The sequence below is a fragment of the Ambystoma mexicanum genome, chromosome 7q (genome assembly GCF_040938575.1).
Source record: "Ambystoma mexicanum isolate Mex_15411 chromosome 7q, UKY_AmexF1_1, whole genome shotgun sequence".
NCBI classification, from domain to species: Eukaryota; Metazoa; Chordata; class Amphibia; order Caudata; family Ambystomatidae; genus Ambystoma; species Ambystoma mexicanum.
This window is the reverse complement of record NC_090941.1, coordinates 726380626-726402297: the sequence shown is the minus strand read 5'-3', so window position 1 is coordinate 726402297 and position 21672 is coordinate 726380626. Positions and strand designations below refer to the sequence as shown.

Below are 21672 nucleotides of genomic sequence, written 5' to 3'. Positions count from 1 at the left end.
TCAACATTGAAAAACAACCAAAAGCTGCACGCTTACCTGAATTTGACTTGCTTTTGGTCCACGTCCATTCCGGGCCAATGAACGACCTGCAAGAAGAAAGAAAAGGCCAATTAACAAGCTGAAGTACTAGAAGGCGGGTCGCGCAACCCTTTACTCACCGCGCTTCATCTTCTCAGCAACATACAGTCTGGAACATCACAGCGGCTTGCGAGAAAGGGACAGCAAACAGTTTGGCACAAGAAAGGCACATAGCGCCGGGCTCTGCACTTTCACTTACCATCTCATGCACAGCCCCAGGCAGCACGGCATCACCAGAACTCCTTCCGCACCTAGGAAAGAAGGAAAGACATTAATTGGGGCAATTGCAAAATAATCGACTAAACAGCATACTTACCTGACGTACGGAGTCGCAGTAGGTCTGGACTCTGAGGGGCCCACACAAGTGAAGCAGCTAGGTTGTGACGCGCCCATCCACAACACACCCCTGCACAGAACAGCAGGACGGAGAGTGCACCATACCAAAAAGCCAGGTGAGGAGAGTACTAAGGGGTCGTTGGATCCACAAGGGAGGTGGGCTCCGAGCTAGAAAAGACGACAAAGCTAAATCCAAACTCCTGTGTTTTCAGACCTGGCCCTCAGCCGAACAAGAGTCCAAGGGAGTGGGTTCAGGGTTGGAAGCAGTGCAGCCAGACTGGGTGGCGTCCCCGTGGATACCAAGTGAGCGTTACACTGGCTTCTCAAAGCACAGTATCTGGAGGTACTGCTTCAGAAATTGCAAATTACTTGCCATACTCTGTTCAACCTGGGGTTCTCCATAAATGTGGCAAAATCCCAACTCAGTCCCTAGCAAACGATCCATTTCTTAGGAGCAGTTATAGACAATACTGTGCTCAAAGTCTTTCCAATATTGGAAAGAGTGGAAGCCATTCAACAAACCATTGTTCGGTTCCCCACTCGCCAGTCACTAACAGTCTGGTGGTTTCAATGGATCTTGGGCCTCATGGCCTCTTGCATAAACTTAGTTCCCTTTGCAAGGCTCCATATGAGAACGACCAAGTGGCATCTTGCGCTCAACTGGAATCAGATCTCGGAACCCCAGGAAACAAAGATCCAAATTCCAGGCCAAGTCCAAGACTCTGCGCTGGTGGAACTCCCCAGAGACTCTGCTAACGGGATCTCCTTTTCAACCTCCCTCTCACCAAATAGTCATAACAGACTCTTCAGAGTATGGTTGGGGAGCCCATTGTCAAAGCTTAACAGCTCACAGTCTTTGGTGCTCTCAGAAAAGGAAGGACCATATAAATGTCCTCGAACTAAGAGCCATATTTTGTGCTATAACATCTTTTATTCCCTCTCCAAGGAAAGTTGGTGAAAATTCAAATGGACAATACCACAGCAATGTTTTATATCAACAAGCAGGGGGGACTTGCTCCCGCCCCCTGTGTCTCCTAGCAGAACAAATTTGGTATTGGGCCATTCAAAATCACATTTTCTTGTTGGCGTCCCATTTCGAGGGCAAGAAGAACTTCCTGGTGGACAAACAAAGCAGGTTACAGTTAGCTCCGCACGAATGGGAGCTGAAACCATCAGTAGAACACATGATATTACAGAGGTGGGGCCATCCATCAGTAGACCTCTTTGCCAATCAACACAACACACTTTGTCCGCAATTTGCGTCAAGGCAAGGTCTGGGTCCTCGGTCCTTGGGAGATGCTCTACATCTGGATTGGTCAAATCTAGCACTTCATGCCTTCCCTCCTCTTCCATTGATTCACAAAATTTTGCTGAAATTCAAAATGTCACACAACCTGACAGTGATTCTAATAGCCCAGTTCTGGCCTTGCCAGATTTGGTTTCCAGATCTTCTGGAGTTAGTGGGGCATCTCCCCTTAGATCTTCCACTTTCGAGAGATCTTTGTACTCAACAGAAGGGGCAGGTTCTTCACCCCTCCCCTCAATTGCTCAACTTGGTTTGGTTCCTGAGAAACTAGCATTCTCCCACCTGCGTTTGTAAGAACAAAACATTGCTATTATGTTGGCCTCCAGGAAATCCTCCACTTAGAAACCATATCGTAGCAAATAGTTACGTTTCTATCAGTGGGCCTTAAAACAAAACCATAACCCTCTAAAGGCCTCCATTGATAACGTCATGTCCTTCATGTCTTATCTTGTTTCCCCCGGTGTCAAGATAGACACGTGCAAACATTACTTATCATCTATTGGTGCTGACCTGAATAGAGAGCACAAGTCTTTTTCTCTTTCCAACAAAGCCATTAAAAGGCACTTTTAGGGACTTTTACATTTACATCCCCCTATTCGTGAACCTCCACCTCAGTGGGATCTCAACATGGTCTTAGCAGCCCTAATGCAAAAACCATTTGAGCCTATGGCTTCATGCGATTTAGAATTCCTAACTTGAAAATCAGCCTTTTTAGTGGCCATTACTTCGGCTAGAAGAATTGATGAGCTCCAAGCTCTTTCTTCTAAGGAACCATATATTGTGTTCCATAAAAAAAGTTGTCTTGCGTATGGTTCCCTCATTTCTGCCTAAAATGGTTCCCGATTTTCACTTAAACCAGGAAATATGTCTTCCCGTTTTTCATCCTAGAACGCATGCGTCTGCGGCAGAAGAGAAATTGCATAATCTAGATGTAGTAAGAACTTTAAAACTCTGCCTTGAAAGGACCAAACCGTTTAGAAAAGCAGATCAGCCCTTTGTTACTTACAGTGGTCCTTCTGGCAATAAAGCAACAAAGGCTTCTATTGCCAGATGGGTTGTCTCCTGTATCTCCAAGGCTTACGACTTGAAAGTGCTAGCAACTCTGCAGACACTTAGGGCTCATTCTACTAGAGCCAAGGCAGTATCTGTAGATTTTACCAGGCACGTTTCCATTGTAGACCTCTGTAAAGCAGCTACCTGGGCTATACCGCTTGCCTTTTGCAAGCTCTATGCTATGGACACATTGTCCAGAAATTATGCAAAATTCAGCCAAAAGGTTCTCTGCAACTGGTTTGCCAGAATCCTGTACATGCTGTCTCCTCCACCCTTGAGTATTCAAAGGCTTTTTTGTCTGGTCCCAACCAGTTGGGAAGGAGGGAGAGCCTGAACTAAGAGAACCAAAATTACATTGAAGGTAATTTTTCATATTTTATAGGAATATTTGTTTAGTCCCTACCACCACAGGTTGTCCTAATGTCACTGTAACAAAGTAGACCTGAGGAAAGGCTGTATGATATTGTATGATATGATATGATATTTTATTTATATCGCGCTCATACACAGGTGTTTCAGAGCGCGACAAGGCAAAGGAAGGGGAAGAGGGGAGAACGAAACAACGATCTTACTAGGCCCAGTGATCTTGAGAACGTGCAAGTGCATGGGAGAGGGGAAAAGTGCATGGAGGGGAGGGAGAAAGTGGAAAGCGCAGAGCAAAGGAGAAACAGGATAAATAATCATAACAAAAATAAATAAAAAATCAGCACAAAGTGGTAGTGCAGCCAAGTGGCAAGTGCTAGGTTTGAGGCAGCAGATCAGGTGGGTCTGATAAGTGCAGGAGGGGAAAAAAGGGGGGGGCTGTATTGGTACAGATGCAAACCCCAGTGCAAGGGGTGGCCCGGAGGCAGTGCGGTAGGGTGGCAGGATGAGCTGGGACCAGAGACAGAGGGTGTCCCAGTGCAAGGTGCCAAGAGAGCAGATCAGCAGGGGAAAGGGGGGGGGCGAAGGCAGAAGCGAAGAGGAAGGTCTTGAGGTGCTTCCGGAACCTGAGATGGTGTTCCTCAAGTTTTAGAGTGGCAGGGAGGCTGTTCCAGAGAGAGGCCCCAGCCGAAGACAGAGATCTACCCCCAGCTCGTTTCTTTGAAAAACGACTGACCCTGAGGGAGTATAATGTATGAAAATGGTTGCTCTTGCATCACATGGCTGGTGTTGAACAATGTCCTAATTAATCAATTCTGTGTCTAAAGCAATACCCTAAAATGAGATAAATGTTGCTTAAAAAAATATTACCTAAGGCAAGTCATTTGTTCATTTGACTGAGAATGTGTATATTTTCATTTTTGTTAAAACATTCTCTAGATTTCGATCTGAGCTTCCTCGAACCCCATCAGAAGATGAAAATGTGTTAAGATATTCAACACCTCTTCTACCTCAGCCCCTGGCAGAGATTACAGTTGCTGTTAGTTATGTGAAGAATCCTTTTGATTTCTATGTTCAAATGGTAAGTATTTGCTAAGGAATTTTGTAAGCTCTTTAATACTCCAGTATTCCAAGAATTGAAAATCAGAAAGTTTATCAAAATTGCTTTACATATTCTTTTTTTTTCTTTTGAGGATTCATTTAATTTCGTTGATATCCATCACCTTTTCCTTGTTTTGTTGTCTAACTGTTTTTAAAAAGCTTCTCCATGTTTCCTCTCTCCCAGTATGAATGATGTAAAACATTTTGTAGATACTTTATGTGCAATATCTAAAAGCTTTGCAACGTTTTTCATGCAATATTCAATACAGGTTTTACTTGCTGCAGTCCTCCTCTTGGGAATCTTGTAACTTGGCTTTTTTAATTCTTACAATTGCAAACCTAGATCAATGAGATTGGCACATTTGTAAACCTCTTGTAGGTTTGCTTCATGGTATGTACTGTTTTGCCATAGTTGATTATCCCAGGAGTTGGACTGGTGGACACAGAGCTTTCTGTTTCAGAATTTTTTCTCAATGACACATCCCTGTGCAAAAAGCCTCTCAGCATACTCCTTGAGGATATTGGAAAGGGCTAGAAAATCCTTCCAACAGTTCCTCAATTAAAGAAAATGTATATACAATTGGTTTCAGGTGGTACCTGACTCATTTCTGAATAAATAGGAGCAAACCAGATGACCCTCAGTTATGTAGAGACTGCAACATTGGGCATTGGACACATTTGGGCAAGGTGCCCAGTAACAAAACCTTCTTGAAAGATGGCTGTTCACATATTAAAACCAACACACACTGGAAAATTCCACTTGACCCCTTGGTGGTGCTGGGCAATGGGAACCCTGGGAGTGTATACCCAATGTCTGGGCTAAAAGCCTTACTGTTGGCCCCTTTCCTGAAGGAGGCTAGGCTAATTTTAGCACAACAATTAAATGAACCAGCAGGGCCCACCATCGCTAAATAGGGAGTTGAAATCTGGCAAGAACTGGTGATGGAGAAAATCTCAGCATTTGTGATAAAATATGTATAAGCAGGTTCTTGACTTCTGGTCTCTTTATATAGACTTTGTGAAAGTTCGAGAATACTTTTACCTTTTACCCCCTATACTTTAAAGCTTCTCGGTAATCTGAGCCAGGAATGTATAGACACCATCTGGGCCGTTCTCTGAATGTATTTTGAATAAGAAATTAATCCATAAGACTTATTCTGCTTTGCATATTTGTATGTACAATACTGGAAATCCTGGACACACTATCTCCCTCAATTGCTTTTTGATTTGTTTTCATTTAGTCAGTTTATTATCCTGTTTACAATTGCTGTACCTACCTTATGCTTTCTCATATTTTACTCTTACGTCCCGTCCCCTTTCCTCCATACTGTATGGGTGTCTCTTCCAAGGGACGGGAGGCGGAACCTTTTTCACCAGAAAGAAAGTCTTCCCCTTTAAATTTCCACATCGACGGGAACGGGCCAAATTCACCAGTGCTCCTGGGTTTGACTTCAGCCATGTAATTCCACCCGCGGATACTTATTTGTCTTTTTTGTCTTACCTATCATTCAGGTACTCAGTCCTCAGGCGTCGCGCTACGCCCCGCCGCATGTCGACTTCTGCAGGGTTCAGAAGGTATCCATCCTGCAACAGGCTCTTCCCAACTTCAGACCCCCACGCCCTCTGCCTACATTTCCTTGGCCCAGACCACGGTTGGCAATCATGTTCGCCGTGTGACTCGCTGTCCTCGAATGCGCTGAAGACCAGACTAGCCAGGTGGAGGGAGCTCTTCCAGAGGATCTCAAGAACTTTGTGAAGCATCAAACCAGGCCCAAGGTAGGGCTGATATTTTCCATTGCGCTTCCCAGGAACTCTCCCGCGCGAGAGGGACCAGCCAGGTCCTTCGACCAGCACGTGCACCGAGGCTGCTTCAGCTACTGGCATTCGGGTCGAGGGATCCTTGGATGCTCCCAGGCGCAGTGTTGAGGGACCGGAAGGGTCTTTTACCGGGTCTACACCCGAGGGGCTCTGCCCTTTTACCGGCACCCTGGCCGAGGGGCTATGCCCTAATACCGGCAATATGTCAGAGGGGGCGCCTAAACGCAGCTCTACCGACCCCCGGGTCGAGGGTGTCACACCTACCGGGCCTAGGCCCAAGGAGCAGGGTAGGCCTTGCGATCCACACGCAAGTGTGTTGGAGGAGGCCGGGCCCAGCGGCCCGAGCAACACGTCGCAGGCATGTGGCAGGCAGCTCGACAAAAGGGCCGCTGCGCCAGAAAGGGGCACCCGTCCGACGCCATTCCAGGAATTTGGCAAAGAACGAGTGTCAATGTGGGACTGGCCTGAACCAGGTACGTGGCCTACTGTCTACCCCTCATTTGCGCAGGGCAGCTTTCCTTTGCGTCCATATGGACAGGGTATGCAGTGGCTCTAGCAGCTCCCCGCTACCCATCGGCACCCCCTGCCACCTCTTGGGCCAGTGAGGAGGTGCTCTTGGAGAAATTCCTCGGCCTCATGAAGTCACCTCAGATGGGGGTTATCATCAAAGAGGCCATCAGGGAAGTCCTCCTTGCGATGCTAGTGGCACCACAGATGCCTCTGGCGACGCTCCAGCCCCGGGCGCAGACGCCCCCAGCCGTCGCCACAGGGGGCGCCTCCGGCCGCGGTCTCTGTACCCCAGCCTCCGGTTTCAACTACTACTCCTCCTCCACAGGATTTTCCAGATCTGCAGGATACGGATGAGGAGGAGGATCCGGACACGCCATCCTCGGCAGGCCCTTCCACAAACCTCTTGCTAGTCTGGCGAAGTATCTGGGCCTCCCCCAGCCCGAGGTCGAGCAGCCGGCAGAGGTGGTTCTGGCTGAAGTCCTCACGCGACGCCGCTCTGCCAAATCTGGGATTCCTATGCAGACCGATGTCGTCTCCCTGGCCAAGAAGGGCTGACTCAAACCCCACTCGGCCTAGCCGGTCAATCGATGCCTGGACACAAAGTACAGGCAGGTGGATACACTCTTGCTTTCAGCCCATCCTCAGTCACACTCTTCTTTGATCGCTGCGGCATCACTATACTCCAAGCTGCAGTTGTCCTCGGCCTCTTCCTGTACGGCGCTGCTAGGCAAGGAGAAGATCTTGGAGGCATATGGCAAGAAAATCTATTCCAGCGCCTCTTTACATGTACGTCAAGCCAACGCCGAGGCCATGCTGGCTGCCGCCAACCAGAGATTATGGTGGGAAATTGCGGACTTCCTTCCGGAACTCCCCACCCAGAGCCAATCATGTTTTAAGGCGGGGCTAGCTGAAGTCAAGCTGGTGGCGTATGACCTCATGGAATCCACAGTGGCTCATATCGATAGCTCAGGACATGCCATCTATATTGCCACGGACATGAGAAGGACAGCCTGGTGCCGGGCAACAAAGTTCAACCTGGATGTCCAGGAGGGCATTCTAGATCTACAATTCGAGGGTCGGGGGGACCTGTTCCACTACTGTACGGACGAGGAGCTGGAAACAGCTCACAAACGGCAAAGTCTTTATCCATTCTTACAAAGACCACGCCCAAATCGTACACCCAATCTCAGCAGCGGTCGGAAAGGGGTTGTACATATGGAGGGTTCTGCGGCTTCCAGGAACGCCGATCCAGGCAGCCGGACCGCTTGCCGTCTCGGAGCCGCCGCCAACAACAAAAAGGGGGGGGGGTAAGGGCTTTTTCCAGTCCCCCTCCTCAGCGACGGCCTCTGAGGGAAAGAAGGCATGACACGCCCCTTCGGGTCCACGTGTCTCCGGTGGGGGGCAGGCTTGTTCTCCATGCACATTTCTACCGCCAGAAATTCGCGGACCCCTGGATCCTCTAGGTTGTATCCACGGGGTACCGCCTTCCAATCCCAGCCTCTCCCCTCCACTCCCACAGGTTGGGACAGCAACACTTTTGACGGAGATCCGGTCACTCGTAGAGAGCCTGGCAGTGGAGGAAGTACCAGCCTCCCAGGGAGGCTTTGGCTTTTACTCCAGGATTTTCGCCATTCAGAAGAAGAACCAGGCGGGCCTGAGAGGAGTTCGGGAGAGTTCTCATTCTATGGCTAATTTCCCTTACCTATAGAGTCCCCCAGCAGCTTTGCTGGATTTGAAGGGTTTGTTTCTTTTTTTCCTGCTAAGAGTGAGACTCTTTTTTTCCACTGTTAGGCATTTTTGCTATGTGTGTGCTAGGCTATTTTTGTGTTTAATGCCTATGGGATCTTTCTCAACCCCATAGGAACCATCTTTATTCACATGTGTTACACAGCACCCTCAGTGTAGTGACACAGGGGTGTCGTAGCGACCCCGAAACATAGACTCCATACCCTGGGACTGACTACTGTCTCCCACGGCATGTAAAATCCCCATTGACTTTACTAGTCAAATCCTATGAACTAAACCAGTACAACCCTTCTTACTATGGAGGTACTGGAAGGGGTTAAGTTTTTCCCCTATGTTCATTTTCGAGAGGGTACCGTACAGTTCCTCTCTCAAAGGTTTCTGGCTGGTGGCAGTGGTTACTACCATAAATAATCGACCGCAAATATTTCCCTTCCGGATTTTCCCATTGTTCGAGGCTACCACTTTTTCTGACAGCCTCTAACATACCCCCGGTGCATTATAATATTAACTTTGCTCCAGTAGGTTTTATTTGCAGAACTTTAATATAACTTCTTTCTCGTGTCTTACTCTAAACTCCTAACCCAGATCGGGGATCCTTTGTTCGTCCTTTTGGCGGGCTTCTGCCAAGAAGCCCTCCTTTGGGCACCACTGAGTCTGGGGTGGGTCCATTGTGTGGGAGGGGGAGTAGGACCCCTGGACAGGGTTGCCTCAGCAACCCATGTCGCACTCTATCCTGATAGGCTGGAGGGTCTCCCGCCAAGATGACCACGCCACTGTGTGAGTGCCAGCTAGGCTGTGTGAATTGTCAGTCTGGAAATATGAATACCCTTCATTTGGATGATAGACGTATCTTGATGGCCGAATGCCAACCGTCTTATGCACAGAATTATAGAAATACAGACTGCTATGCTTGACCAACAAGCGGCCATTTTAAACGTAGCAAGAATCGCCATTTTACTTGTTAACCATTGCTCATTGCTTTCTGTCTAAACTGCTTTGCAGCTTGCAATTCTTGCGAATTCTGCTTATTCTGCTCAACTGTTAACATTGTTGCCTGAATATGAAAGGGCAAGGCCGGGGGACTGAGGAGTTTGTTGAAACTCCTCATGAGCCGCCCAGAAAGGAATGCCCACGCTCCCTCTCTGTAGCCTTGAGGGAGAGCTGCAGGGCATTAAATCATTTCACAGCTGCCAGCCAGTCTCGTACTGTGATAGAATGTTAAAATAAAGCAGCTAAAGGCTTGAATTATGTTCTTCTTACGGCCCCCCCTTCACAAAACCCTTTAGAGCGTGTCCGCTCCCAGGACATGAATAGCACCTCATAGATAGCAAAGCTTTGAATGTGACTCTTCCTCCGTGTGCAGCTTGCTTCCAAGAACAGAAGCACTGTGTTGCCTCCGCACTTTCTAAATTGCACATTGTTACTAGAATAGACAACGAAAGTGTCATAATTGTCATACTTGTCGGAAATGTCCATCATCATCCCGAGTCCAAAGAAACTCAATAAAAGGGGGGTGTTAAACATGACATAGCTGTTTGTATGATATGCATTTTGTATATATGTAACTGATGTACGTAATTCGCTCTCTTGCGTCCCTCGAGGTCTAGAGAATACACGTCGCGGGGCGTGAGACCACAGTTGGCCAATTGGGACTATTTTGCTTGCAATAAACCCTAGCATTGGGAATTTGAACCTTGTGTCTGGCGCATCCTTTCGTGTATAGTTATTGCCTTGTTTCCATATCGCGAGGGACCCCTAAGGGCCCCTTTCAAGATGGCGCCCGAATAGGGACCCTCCCCCACTTGCCCCATCGTATACGTTGTAACGGAGTAAAGGCGGAGGACGGGACGATCGAGCCGGGATCAAGAGGTGTATGGGGCGCCCTGTAGAAGTGAGGAGAGATTCCTTCCGCAGATCTGCACACATCTGATCCCTGATCGACGTACCGGGCCAGAGGGCAAAGGAGGCGAGGGTCCCGAAACGAGGCAGAAGCCAGAGAAGCGCAGACCCAACGTTGGGAGAGGTTGCGTCAGGAAACAGGCGACTTGTTTTATCAGGTGAGTCATTCCCCGATTCAAACGAAACCCTGATTATTGGTAGAGGGTTGATTTTGCAAATTCAAACATCCAGAGTAAGGTTGATTAACCAGGGGGAAGGTTAAAAACATGCCTGGAGTACTGTCCACTTTAGCGGGGCTTTTCCGCTGCGGTAGACAGTCCTTGGAAAATGGCCAAAGTGCACCGCCTGGGGGGACGCCGGCTTATGACATGTATGCAAAATATGGTGTGGGTGCGATAATGTTTTGTGAAATTTGGCATAGGCAAACTAGAAAGCAACAGGACCATCAGTGGCCGATAAATGGTAGCTTTGAGATTGCGAGGATAGATAACCTAGAAAGGGTGTTGATTAGGGAAAAAGCGCGACCCGCAGCTTTTGAGACTATCAAAGATTGGAGGAGGGAAGCAATGCTCCGACTTAGGAGTAGAGAGAAGCATGCGCGTAGGCACAAATCGAAGCTTGAGGTAGCAGAAGAAAAGGAGGAGGAGGAGTGGACGGCAAGTCTAAGACGGGAAGGGAGACGTGAGCAAATGAGCATAGAAGGAATATACCCGCAGCGGGAACTACACATAGCAGACGAATTAATGGAACATTTGTTAACCCATACGGGTCAAGGCCCAAAACCAGGATCGAAACCAAACACGCCAGTAGTGACTGCGCAGGCCCAACCAGTAGCTCTCATGCCCCCTCTCGCAGCCCAAGCACTTGCCCTCACGCAAGCATTAACCCACGCCCCACCCACAGCTCGAGCCATCCCACAAGCGCAGACCGCAGACGTGCAATTTCCCAGCACCCAGGAAGGCCCTTCACAGATACCACCTGTGTCACTTGTCCCATCCGCACCTCCCACTCCAGAGACAGATTCAGCACCATCCGCCCCTCCCGAAGTCAAAATTGAGACCGGGGAGGCGAGAGGCGGGGTTGAAGGAACAGGATTTGGATGGGTAACTCGCAGCGTGATCAGCAAAGAAAGAAAGATTGAATTGCAGCAAGAGGCAGAAATGTACATAGAAGGAAGTGATGGGACAGCAGCATTGGCCTCATTATATGGGTACCGAAGAAGCAACGAGAGACAGGTAGTGTTGGAATACATGGGGACATTTTTGTTGGGAGAATGGAAAAAGTTACTTGAGAAATTACCGCCACAACGATTGTTAGATTTGAATAAGTTAGCACGCAGTGAACAAAGAGATGAGGATGTAAGAAAACGTGTACAAACTCATTGAACTGAAAAATGAAATGGAAGATAGATATGCTGAAATGTTTGCTACACCTGAATATAGTCAGGAGTGTATTAAGAAAGGTAGGAAGGAGGCGTCGAGGTTGTATATGCAAAAATCGCGGCCAACAGTTTTTCCAGGTGGTACAAAGCATTCGCCAGCACCGGGACAAATAGGTGATAAACAAAGATTGCAGGCATGGGTGAGGGAAACGATGAGATGGATGTCAAATAAGAGAACGTCAGTAAAGGAAGTAAGTGAGATGTGTAATGGGTACCCATTGGAGATGAGAAAAGAAGCGATGCAAACGATATTAGGAGTGTTACTGCAGCAGGTAGTTGGATACAATAGAGGTAGAGGAAATGCACAAGGCAGGGGAAATTTGAATAATATGCACGGGGTGTCATTGGGATTAAATCAATGTGCGTACTGTAAAGAGGAAGGACACTGGCGAGCGCGATGCCCGCACCTACAGAAAAGAGGTGGGTTTGGCCAGAGAAGGCCTCATAGAGGACATCAGGGGTCAAATGGCCCAAGCAGAAATAGCATGCAGCAGCAGCAGGGATATACCAATGGAGGTAACCAAAACCAATCATATGGTCAAAACCAAGCTCAACAGAACCAGGCATTGAACCAAAGTGTTCCGAACAAAAATCAGGGCGGGCAGGGCCAACAGAGAAATGATCAGAGTGGAGGACACAGAGGGGGAAATGGGAATATTTTTGATACACAGCCAAACACGTATTATAGGAGCAGCGGTGACTACACATCGGACGATGTGTTATTTTTGCAATAGGACAGCCCACGGCAGGGGTCGGAACCAGTGTCTATTCCCGTGAATCAGAGAGGACCCTACGTAGAAATGACAGTCGGGGAATAAGGAGCACTGTTTCCTTGTAGATACAGGGGCACAGAGGTGTTCGATATACCACCACTTGGTTCCGGAGATCCCACTGTTGGGGCAAAATAATGTTTCTGTAGGGTTCGCAGGTACACCAGTTATTAACCCCGTGTCCGAAGCTGTCCCAATTACAATAGGACCATTTACGGAACAGTGTCCATTTCTTCTGACAGAAAATTGTGGGGAGAAGTTGCTAGGATTAAACTTGTTGAGAAAATTGGGGGCAGTTATACATTGTACGGCAGATGGGGTGTTCCTCACGATTTGGCCTCACGATGGACCGGTGACGGAATTTATGTCAAAAGCGTTACCAGAAGAGCGAAGTAGAGTACCAACCTGTCTATGGGCAATGCATGATAACGATGTAGGATGCTTGAAAATAGAGCCAGCAAAAATAACTTTGAAAGAAGGTGTTACATTACCACGAATTCCCCAGTATAAAATTTCTGTTGAAGGTGAGAAGGGATTAAAGATATTGTTACTGATCTGGTGAGATTGGGGTGGTTGAAGAAATTGCAGGTAGCACGTGCAACAGCCCGATTCTTCCAGTTTACAAGAAAGGAGGCAATGAAGTACCATTTGGTTTCATAATTGATCTGCGCGCATTGAACAAAGTGGTAGACCCACAATTACCTTTGGTCCCAGATGTCACATCAATACTGACAATGATACCGGCCACTGCAATATACTTTAGTGTAGTTGATTTGAAGAACGCATTCTTTAGCATTCCAGTGGATAAAAGCAGTAGATATCTGTTCGCGTTCACTCTAGGAGGTCGATCATTCACATTCACACGCATTCCACAAGGATACACAGAAAGCCCAAGTATTTACAGCAGAGCGCTAAAAGAGCAGCTAGACATGCTAGAATTACCTGAAGGTTGCGTACTCTTGCAGTACATAGATGACTTGTTACTAGCTGCTGACACAAAAGAGATCTGCAAAGAAAGTATTATATTACTATTGACACACATAGCGACCCATGGTCACAAGGCAAGTTTGAAGAAATTCCAGTATAATCAAATGGAGGTGTCTTATTTGGATTACCTACTTTCGAAAGAAGGGAGAAGATTAACACCAGAACGCATAGAAAGTATTTCTAGTATGCCTATTCCAAAAACTCAAAAGGGAGTGAGAGCTGTAATAGGCATGGCCTCTTATTGTCGGCAGTGGATCAGTAATTTTGTGTTGATTGTGAAGCCGATGATAAAATTACCTAAAAATGATGCAGTGATGCCTTTACAGTGGGATGAGGAATGTCAGAAAGCGTTTGAGCAATTGAAAGCTGCATTGTGTGCTGCGCCAGTTTTAGGCACTCCTAACTATAAAAAGATCTTTAGACTATTTGTGAGCGAGAGTGAAGGATGTGCATTGGCGGTTTTGACACAGGAACAAGGTGGAAGAAATAGGCCGTGTGGCTATTATTCTTCCGCGCTGGACCCTGTAGCGCGTGCACTACCACGATGTTTGCGATCTGTTGCAGCGGCTGCTGCGTCAGTGAAACAAACGGAAGGAATGGTATTGGGGCATACTTTAATTCTGATGGTGCCACATGCCATAGACGTTCTATTAAACAGTACACAAACGCAACACCTCACCTCTGCTAGACTAACAAGATATGAGCTCATCTTGTTTGCACCCCACATCCAAATTATGAGGTGTAGCGCATTGAATCCTGCAGAATTAATGCCACTGCCCATAGCAGAAATTGGTGACAACGAATCACCACCCCATGATTGTTTAATGGTCACTGAAGAAGAAACAAAGGGAAGAGTTGACTTGAGCGACATTCCACAGAAAGAGCCAGATGGGGGGAGTTGTTTTGTGACGGTTCTTGTTTTAAATTACCTGATGGCACATGAACGGCCGCATATGCAATTACTACCCTAGAGAGTGTTGTAGAAAGCAGAAGAATCCCCTACAATTCGGCACAAGCCGCAGAAATAATAGCACTGACCCGAGCATGTGAACTCTCTGAGAATTTAAACGTGAATATTTATACTGACAGCCAGTACGCCTTTAGCGTGGTTCATAACTTTGGCCGACTCTGGGCTGAGAGGGGCTTCTTGACATCACATGGGGCCAGGATTCAGCATGGCCCTTTGATTGCACGATTGTTGTCTGCACTCAAGTTTCCAAAGCGCTTAGCTATAGTAAAATGCGAGGCGCATAAAAAAGTAACATGCAAAGTGGGAGAGAGAAAGACATTTGCAGACAGGATTGCGAAACAAACAGCCACTGATTTGAGTACTAGAATGATGACAGTACAAACAGAGGAAGTACCTTGTATGATAGAGAATGGAGTTGCCACCGTCAAAGAAATGCAGGCTGAGGCCACGACCGAAGAGATTCAGGGGTGGGCTGAGGGCTCTGCTGAGTTAGATTTGGAAGGATGTTGGGTGGACAAAGAGACCAAGAACTTGATGTTGCCAACCATTCTTGGCCCAAATAGAAAATTCCTATAACATAAGGAAACTGTCCAGAATACTAAAAAATACAATAGATACAACAACGGATATCTTATACAACATGACGTTGGAAGAAAAAGGAATTGGGCTAATGGCACTACAAAACAGAATGGCTCTTGATATAATATTAGTTGATTGTGGGGGAGTTTGCAAACTCGTAAAAACTGCATGCTGTGTGTTTATAGATGATTACTCCCCTACGATATTTAAAGCAATCCGGAAATTACATGTCCTAAGTTCCACACTCTCTACTGAGGAAGGGGGTTGGGGGATAGGATCCTGGTTTTGGGGACTATTGCGGTCCTGGGGATGGAAGTTAATTTCGATACTAGTGGTGGTACTTGGTATATTCATAACATGTTGCTGTTGCATACAATGCCTACCAATAGTTTGCACTGAGATAACTGAGAAATGTACTAAGGGATTTATGCACATGGTGTCAAGAGGAAAACAAACGCATTGCCGAAATAACAGAGACACTGATGAAACAAAAACAATAAAACAATTCATGGCTATAGACATTAATGATGAAGATGATGCTTGTGATAGCATGAACGGTTCAGACATAGATACCCCAGACTTATCCTAATCAGAGGAGGATACAATGAATGAATAAGACGTTTGGCATACGGCCAAAAGGAGGGTTTGTCAATCTGGAAAAATGAATACCCTTCATTTGGATGATAGACGTATCTTGATGGCCGAAGGACAAGCGTTTTATGCACAGAATTATAGAAATACAGACTGCTATGCTTGACCAGCAAGCGGCCATTTTAAACGTAGCAAGAATCGCCATTTTACTTGTTAACCATTGCTCATTGCTTTCTGTCTAAACTGCTTTGCAGCTTGCAATTCTTGCGAATTCTGCTTACTCTGCTCAACTGTTAACATTGTTGTCTGAATATGAAAGGGCAAGGCCGGGGGACTGAGAAGTTCGTTGAAACTCCTCATGAGCCGCCCAGAAAGGAATGCCCATGCTCCCTCTCTGTAGCCTTGAGGGAGAGCTGCAGGTCATTTAATCATTTCACAGCTGCCAGCCAGTCTCACACTGTGATAGAATATGTTAGAATAAAGCAGCTAAAGGCTTGAATTATGTTCTTCTTACGGCCCCCCTTCACAAAACCCTTTAGAGCGTGTCGGCTCGCAGGACACGAATAGCACCTCATAGATAGCAAAGCTTGGAATGTGACTCTTCCCCCCGTGTGCAGCTTGCTTCCAAGAACAGAAGCACCGTGTTCAACAACTATTGATGCCTCCGCACTTTCTAAATTGCACATTGTTACTAGAATAGACAACGAAAGTGTCATAATTGTCATACTCGTCGGAAATGTCCATCATCCCGAGTCCAAAGAAACTCAATAAAAGGGGGGTGTTAAACATGACATAGCTGATTGTATGATATGCATTTTGTATATATGTAACTGATGTACGTAATTCACTCTCTTGCGTCCCTCGAGGTGTAGAGAATACACGTCGCGGGGCGTGAGACCACAGTTGGCCAATTGGGACTATTTTGCTTGCAATAAACCCTAGCATTGGGAATTTGAACCTCATGTCTGGCGCATCCTTTCGTGTATGGTTATTGCCTTGTTTCCATATCGCGAGGGACCCCTAAGGGCCCCTTTCAGAATGGGGATCTTTTTGCATAAAAGCAGGGCCCTGAGGACTGGAAGAGCAAGACGTCGCCACTGGAACTAAGAAGCTGAAGAGGAGAGAAGCCAAAGACTTCTGCAACGACTGAACCACCGTTGAAGCCCTGCTGCAGTGTCTCGCCACATTTCTCCACACGACAAGAGAAGATCTTCATCTGCAAGAGCCTTCTTCCCTTGAGCTGGTGGGGTCAACCAGTTTGCCAATCGCCTTCCCGGACCTGCCTTGGTCGAATCTCGCGTACCCTGTACTCGGAGGCCGGATAGCCAGGCACCAGTCCACCCGGACCCAGATTTAAAGGAGCGTATCTTTTATTCGTCGGGCAGCACCGCGGCTGGTTTCATCCCTGGGTAGTGCAGTAACTCGAACCTTCCTCCACGACGAGAGTCTCTCTTCCTCTGCTGGATCCCCCGAACTGCATGCACAACCGCCACCGCAGGAGCCACTTCATTTTAAAGGTACATTGTTCCGCCAGGCCACCCTTTCTTCGCGGTAGCATTAAAGGTGTTTTAAATCCTTTACCTACCTGTTGGGTTGGCCGCCACTCTCTCTTAACATTGTCTATTCGCTTTCTGCATCCACCTTTTCAACATCGTTAACCAAACACTTGACTGCAGCTACAAGAACATTTTGCTCCTGGGCCCTTGCCCTGTACCACTAACTCTGGCACAGGCCTAATGGCTCTGGCTACATTTGTTAGACCTGCCTTCTTTAGATTGATTCTCATCTAGAACTGTGTGGTGCACCAATCAATTTCTTACAACTACCTTTTCCTTCCCTTTTCTAAACCTTGTGAAATGCCATTTTGCTCTGTTTTCATTTAAGTATTGTTTATACTGATGCATTGTCTTGCTTAAACTGGTTCACAAACATAGGGGAAGTGTTGCTAGGGTGTGTAAGAGACTATTTCTATATAACTTGTGCTTTCCCTCCCTTGTGAGGAATTGTTAGAGGATCCCTTGTGTGTAGTTGTCACTGTGCTGTTTTGCTCAGTTTTCACTTGGTCTACAATTTAACTTTTTGAGGGTGTATATTTTTCCGTTGACTTAATTTAACTTGCTTGATGACTGTGATACATGTATTTTATTAGAGGTGTATAAAATAAATATATAACTACTTTTTAATACAAAGCTTTGGTCAGTGTTTCCTTGTGCCATAGTCTTGTAGGTCTATTGTGTAAACCCTGAATATTGCTCATCTCCCTCTTGAGAAGTCTTACTGCTCAGCCACAGCTACCAACTAAATCTTTGTGGTAAAGACTGATACCAAAGGGGATTTATTGCTCTCACCTGTAGTCCTAATCTTGTGTAGTGCTCCCTAAGGGAACTGCACAGGATTCTGCCTAACAAGAGTAATGCTGGACCTTTCCACCCTCAACCTCTCCCTACCCCTGCAAAAATTCAAGATGGTTACGCCAGCTTTTATAGCGGAGACATTGGACAGGGGAGATTGGATGTGCTCACTGGACATGTAGGACGTGTACCTACATGTCCCGATTTGGCAGCCCCATCGTTCTTTCCTACGGTTCAGGATCATGGGCCACCATTTTCAATACAATGTCCTTCCATTTGGCCTCCACTCGGGCCCTAGGGTCTTTACAAGACTCATGAATTCCGTGGCGGTCCTCGTCAGAGCGCAGGGCCTCCACATCTACCCATACCTCGATGACTGGCTCGTCAGGGCTACATCTCTGGAAGTGGTTTGCCACTCTTCCCATGCCCTTATGAACACACTGCACAATCTGGATTTCTGGCTCAATCTCAAGAAGTCACAGCTGCAGCCTACGCAGACTCTGACATTCCTGGGCCTCATCTGGGACACGTGCTCCGAGAAGATCTTCCCGTCTGAGGACAAAATTTCAGCCATCAAAATGGCCACCACCCACTTCCTCAGCAGAGAAGTGACATCGGCTTGGTGGTACCAACATCTCTTGGGTCTACTGGCAGCGGTCCAATTAACCGTGCCGCAAACGAGACTAAGGATGAGGAGGTTTCAGCGGCACTTCGCGGCCTCATGGAATCAGGAGCTGGGCTCGCAATCCGAGATGATCAACGTCCCTCCATCTCTCTGCTCGGACCTAACATGGTGGTCCATGGACTGCAACCTATGGACGGGCAAGCCCTTTTGGCCGCCCTCCCCGCAGGCCACCATCACCACAGACTCCTCACTCGAGGGCTGGGGAGCCACCTAGGGCGATCTCTCGGTCCATGGCACCTGGACTCGACAGGAGCAGGAATACCACATCAATTGGTTGGAACTGAATGTGGACAATTACGAGTGGCAGTTAAATGACCTAATTATTCAGGAGATCTTCAACAGGTGGGGTCACCCCCACGTGGATCTCTTTGCCACCTGGCACAACAAGAAGTGTCCCCAGTTCCTATCCTGGCAAGGTCAGGGCCCGGCTCTCTAGGCGAGGTATTTCACCTCCAGTGGACCGGCATGAAATCCTACGCCTTTCCGCTCACTCCCCTGATCCACAGGGTAATTTTCAAATTCAGAGTCTCGCCGACTCCTCATTATTCTGATAGCTCCATGGTGGCTGGCCAGGCCATGCTTTTCGGAGCTACTCACCCCCTCAGAGGTGCTCCCTATTCACCTTTCGACAGACCCCAGCACATCTTCTGACGCAACAAGGGGGCAGAGTCATCCACCCTGCGCCAGAGAAACTAACCCTCACAGCGTGGTACCTGAGCAGGTAACACTTCGGCACCTTAGCCTCTCACAGGCCAATCTGGAGATCATACAAGGCGCCAGGAGCAAAGCTACCAGGGCCCAGTACAAAAGCAAATAGACCAGATTCTGCCACTGGACAGACTCAAAGGGATTTGACCCCTTGGTGTGCACTTTGGACGATGTGCCCTCCTTTTCGGTGCACCTCTCTCATTCAGGCGTACAGGTGGACACCTGCCGCACATACCTTGCAGCCATCGGGGCTTACATGAACTCGGAGGAAGGCATTTTCTCCTCCTCCAACCCTATCATCAAGAAGACGGGTCTCGCTAGGTACTACCTGCCCGTCAAGAGACCGCACCCTGTGTGGGACCTTAACATAGTCTTGGGTGCACTGGCGCACAAACTATTTGAGCCAATGGCGTCTGTGGACATCAGGCTGGTCACCATCAAAACGGCCTTACTAGTCGGCCTTACCTCGACTCGTAGAGCCGGCGAGATCCAGGTGCTGGTCACAGCAGAGCCATATACCACCTTTTCACAAGGACAAGGTAGTCATGCGGATGCACCCGGCATCTCTGCCCAAGGTTCTGTCTGCTTTCCACCTGAATGAGGAAATAGTACTTCCTACGTTCTTTCCCGATCCTAAGGACGAAGCACAGAGAGTGCTGCACTGCCCGGATGTCAAGCGTGCCCTAAAATTCTACTTGGACTGGACCAAGGGCTTCCGCAAATCAGACGCCCTGTTAGCCTGGTTTTGAGCCTCCAAAAATGACAATCGGGCCTGTAAGGTTTCCATATCCTGCTGGATGGTCTTGGCCATCAAAGAAGCGTACGAGGGCCAGCACAAGCTGCTTCTGCCCAACATGCATGCCCACGCAGTCGGAGCCAAGGCTACAGCCATCCCATTCCAGCGCCATGTCCCTTGGCAAGTCATAAGCAGGGCGGCCACTTGGGCCTCTTCCTCGGCTTTCTGCAAGCATTACTGTTTGAATGTCGGCTCTAGATCTGATGCAGCCTTCTGACACGCGGTTCTCAGGAACCTATTTGCTTAAGGAGGGTCTCCTCTCCACCCTGGGGATACAATCAGTTGTAATCGCCCATACAGTATGGAGGAAAGGGGACGGGACGTAAGAGTAATTATAAGTTACTCACCGTAGTCACCAACGTACTCTCAGTCCATAGTCCCTTTTCCTCCATACGTTCCACCAACCACCCCCTAATAATACTGGTGTCATTAGGCAATGTCATATCTATTGTCAACGCATCAATGGAGACTGAGGTGTGGCGACAGAGGGCGGAGTCAGGGCAATGCTGCTATCTCGGCCGCGCCCCTGCGCACCTCTAAATTTAAAGGGGAAGAAGGTTTTTTCTGGTGAAAAAGTTTCCGTCTCCAGTCCCTTGGGAGGGACGCCCATACAGTATGGAGGAAAGGGTTATATGGACTACGAGTACTGTTAGGGAGAATTCTCATTCTATGGCTAATTTCCCTTACCTATAGAGTCCCCCAGCAGCTTTCCTGGATTTGAAGGGTTTGTTTTTTTCTCCTGCTAAGAGTGTGACTCTTTTTTCCACTCTTAGGCATATGTGCTATGTGTGTTATAGGCTATTGTTTGTGTTTAATGTCTATGGGGTTTATCTCATCCTCGTAGAAACCATCTTTATCCACATGTGTTACACAGCACCCTCCGTGCAGTGACACAGGGGTTTCGTAGCGACTCCCAAACATAGACTCCATACCCTGAGACTGACCACTGTCTCCCAGGGCATGTAAAGTCCCCATTGACTTTACTAGTCAATCTTCATGAACAAAACCAGTACAACCCATCTTACTATGGAGGTACTGGCAAGGGTTAATAGTTTTTCCCTTATGTTCATTTTCGAGAGGGTGCCGTACAGTCCCTCTCTCAAAAGATTCTGGCTGGTGGCAGTGGTTACTACCAAAAATATTCGACCGTGAATATTTCCCTGTGGGATTTTCCCATTGTTCGAGGCTACCACTTTTACTGACAGCCTCCAACATACCGCTGGTTTATTCTTATATTAACTTTACTCCGGTAGGTTTTATCTGCCAGAACTTTTATATAAATTCTTTCTCGTGTCTTTCTCCAAGATCCTAACCCAGGTCGGGGATCCTTTGTTCGTCCTTTTGACAGGCTTCTGCCAAGAAGCCCCCCTTTCGGCGCCACTGAGTCTGGGGTGGAACCACTGTGTGGGAGGGGGAGTAGGACCCCTGGACAGGGTTGCTTCAGCAACTCTTGTCGCACTCTGCCCTGATAGGCTGGAGGGTCTCCCACCAGGATGACCACTGCACTGTGTGAGTGACAGCTAGGCTGTATGAATGGGGATCTTTTTGCATAAAAGCAGGGTCCTGAGGACTGGAAGAGCAAGA

General features: G+C 47.7%; 1 protein-coding gene across 1 annotated transcript in view; it reads left to right on the top strand.

Moving 5' to 3' along the window:
* The window catches only part of RNF17 (ring finger protein 17), a 3777565-nt gene that overhangs the window by 1640847 nt on the left and 2115046 nt on the right, over positions 1–21672 (top strand). The window contains exon 19 of the mRNA XM_069639339.1: positions 4076–4217. Within this exon, the coding sequence (XP_069495440.1) occupies positions 4076–4217 (142 nt within the window). The remainder of the gene's footprint in view (positions 1–4075; positions 4218–21672) is intronic.